Here is a 1,403-nt window from a genome sequence, read left to right as displayed (position 1 = left end):
TATATTTTTAGCTGAAAAAAATTAATTTTAGATTTGAAATAATAAATTAAAATAGACTTGAAAAGTCAACAAAAATAAGTTACAGTTCAATTAAACAGTTATATTTTTCAAAAAAAAATATGACATATTAACGATAACGAAGGTTTTTAAACAAAAATGATAAATTTCCTACAAAAGAGTGCCGAATTTTAAGAGAAGTCTTTGAATTTAAAATCAAGTAGTTGAATCCAAAATAAATAAGGTAGATATTTCAACATAAAATTTAATAAGTTAAGTTTTCGATTACAAAAATTAATTTTGAATAAGAAAAACGCATTTAAAAAATACTACATTTTTGAACAGAATATTTAAAACTAAAGAAATTAATTTCTGACCAAAAGGATACATTTTCTGCTCAAAATGCAAAATTTCTAACAAAATGTTTGAATTTTAATTCAAAGAATTAAATCTTTAACAACTAAAAAGATAAATTTTCAGTGAAAAATTATATAATTTAATTTTTACTCGAAGAAACTAATTTTAATAAGAAAACGTTTTTTTCAACAAAATAAATGAATTTTTAATTAAACAAATGAATTTTCGACCATAATTCCTTACCAAATATAACCTGCTAGATCTTAAAACTATATTTACAACAATTTTTGTCATAATGGAGAAAGTTTTTGTGCCATTCTAGTCTTCAGCACCTTGCCCAAAAAAATATGTAGTGAAAAAGTAAATTTTTATAACTTAACACATAATGATATCAATATTTCTAGAGGGCGGTCAGGTAATATTTGAATGGCCCAATCAACATGAAAATGGATCTCCGCGTCGTCTGACAGTTGATACGGGTGGAAAACTATGGGTGCCTCTCGATGGAGGTGGCGGAGTAAGAATTTTTTAATTTTTTCATAAATATTTCCAAAAATAAAGCTTAAAATAAAAATTAATTTTTAAATTTTCCTCAGGTCATTCAAGTTGAGCCAGGCTTTAACGAAATATTACGATTTATTTCCATACCTGAACGCAGAGTCGGCGCATGCACTTTTGGGGGTCCTGCATTTAATATTTTATACGTTTCCACAATAGGATCTATTCACGATAATCATGATGGACATCCACCCAAAGTTGAAGCTGGTTCAATTTACGCTGTGAAGGGCCTTGGCGTGCAGGGGTGGCCACCAGATCAATACAATTTAGAGATGCTTAAAGTCTATGGTTCCACTTTTAAACCTTTAAGTATAAAGTTGAAATAATTCTTTTATTAAATAACTGAATTTCTCCTTCTTTAAACATAAGCAATTTAGTTCCAAACACCAGAGAGCGGACGAGATCAGTCTGGATTGGTGCACCGAGCCTAGGCTCGTCTCTTTGCAGACGGTGCGCCATCGCATGGAGGGAAGGAGTGGGAGAGCGCGCAC

The 1,403-nt window shown here is 30.2% G+C and overlaps 1 protein-coding gene across 1 annotated transcript; it reads left to right on the top strand.

The window, feature by feature from the left end:
• The first annotated feature begins 618 nt into the window (after window positions 1–618).
• Window positions 619–1,403, top strand: LOC117177410 (regucalcin-like). The gene is made up of 2 exons (XM_033368074.1): window positions 619–871; window positions 951–1,403. Exons 1-2 carry the CDS (start codon window positions 740–742, stop codon window positions 1,236–1,238), a joined length of 420 nt encoding a protein of 139 aa, XP_033223965.1. The 5' UTR covers window positions 619–739; the 3' UTR covers window positions 1,239–1,403.

This window comes from Belonocnema kinseyi, chromosome 7, assembly GCF_010883055.1.
Source record: "Belonocnema kinseyi isolate 2016_QV_RU_SX_M_011 chromosome 7, B_treatae_v1, whole genome shotgun sequence".
NCBI classification, from domain to species: Eukaryota; Metazoa; Arthropoda; class Insecta; order Hymenoptera; family Cynipidae; genus Belonocnema; species Belonocnema kinseyi.
Note: the sequence above shows the minus strand (reverse complement) of the source record. Positions and strands in the feature narration are given on the sequence as shown.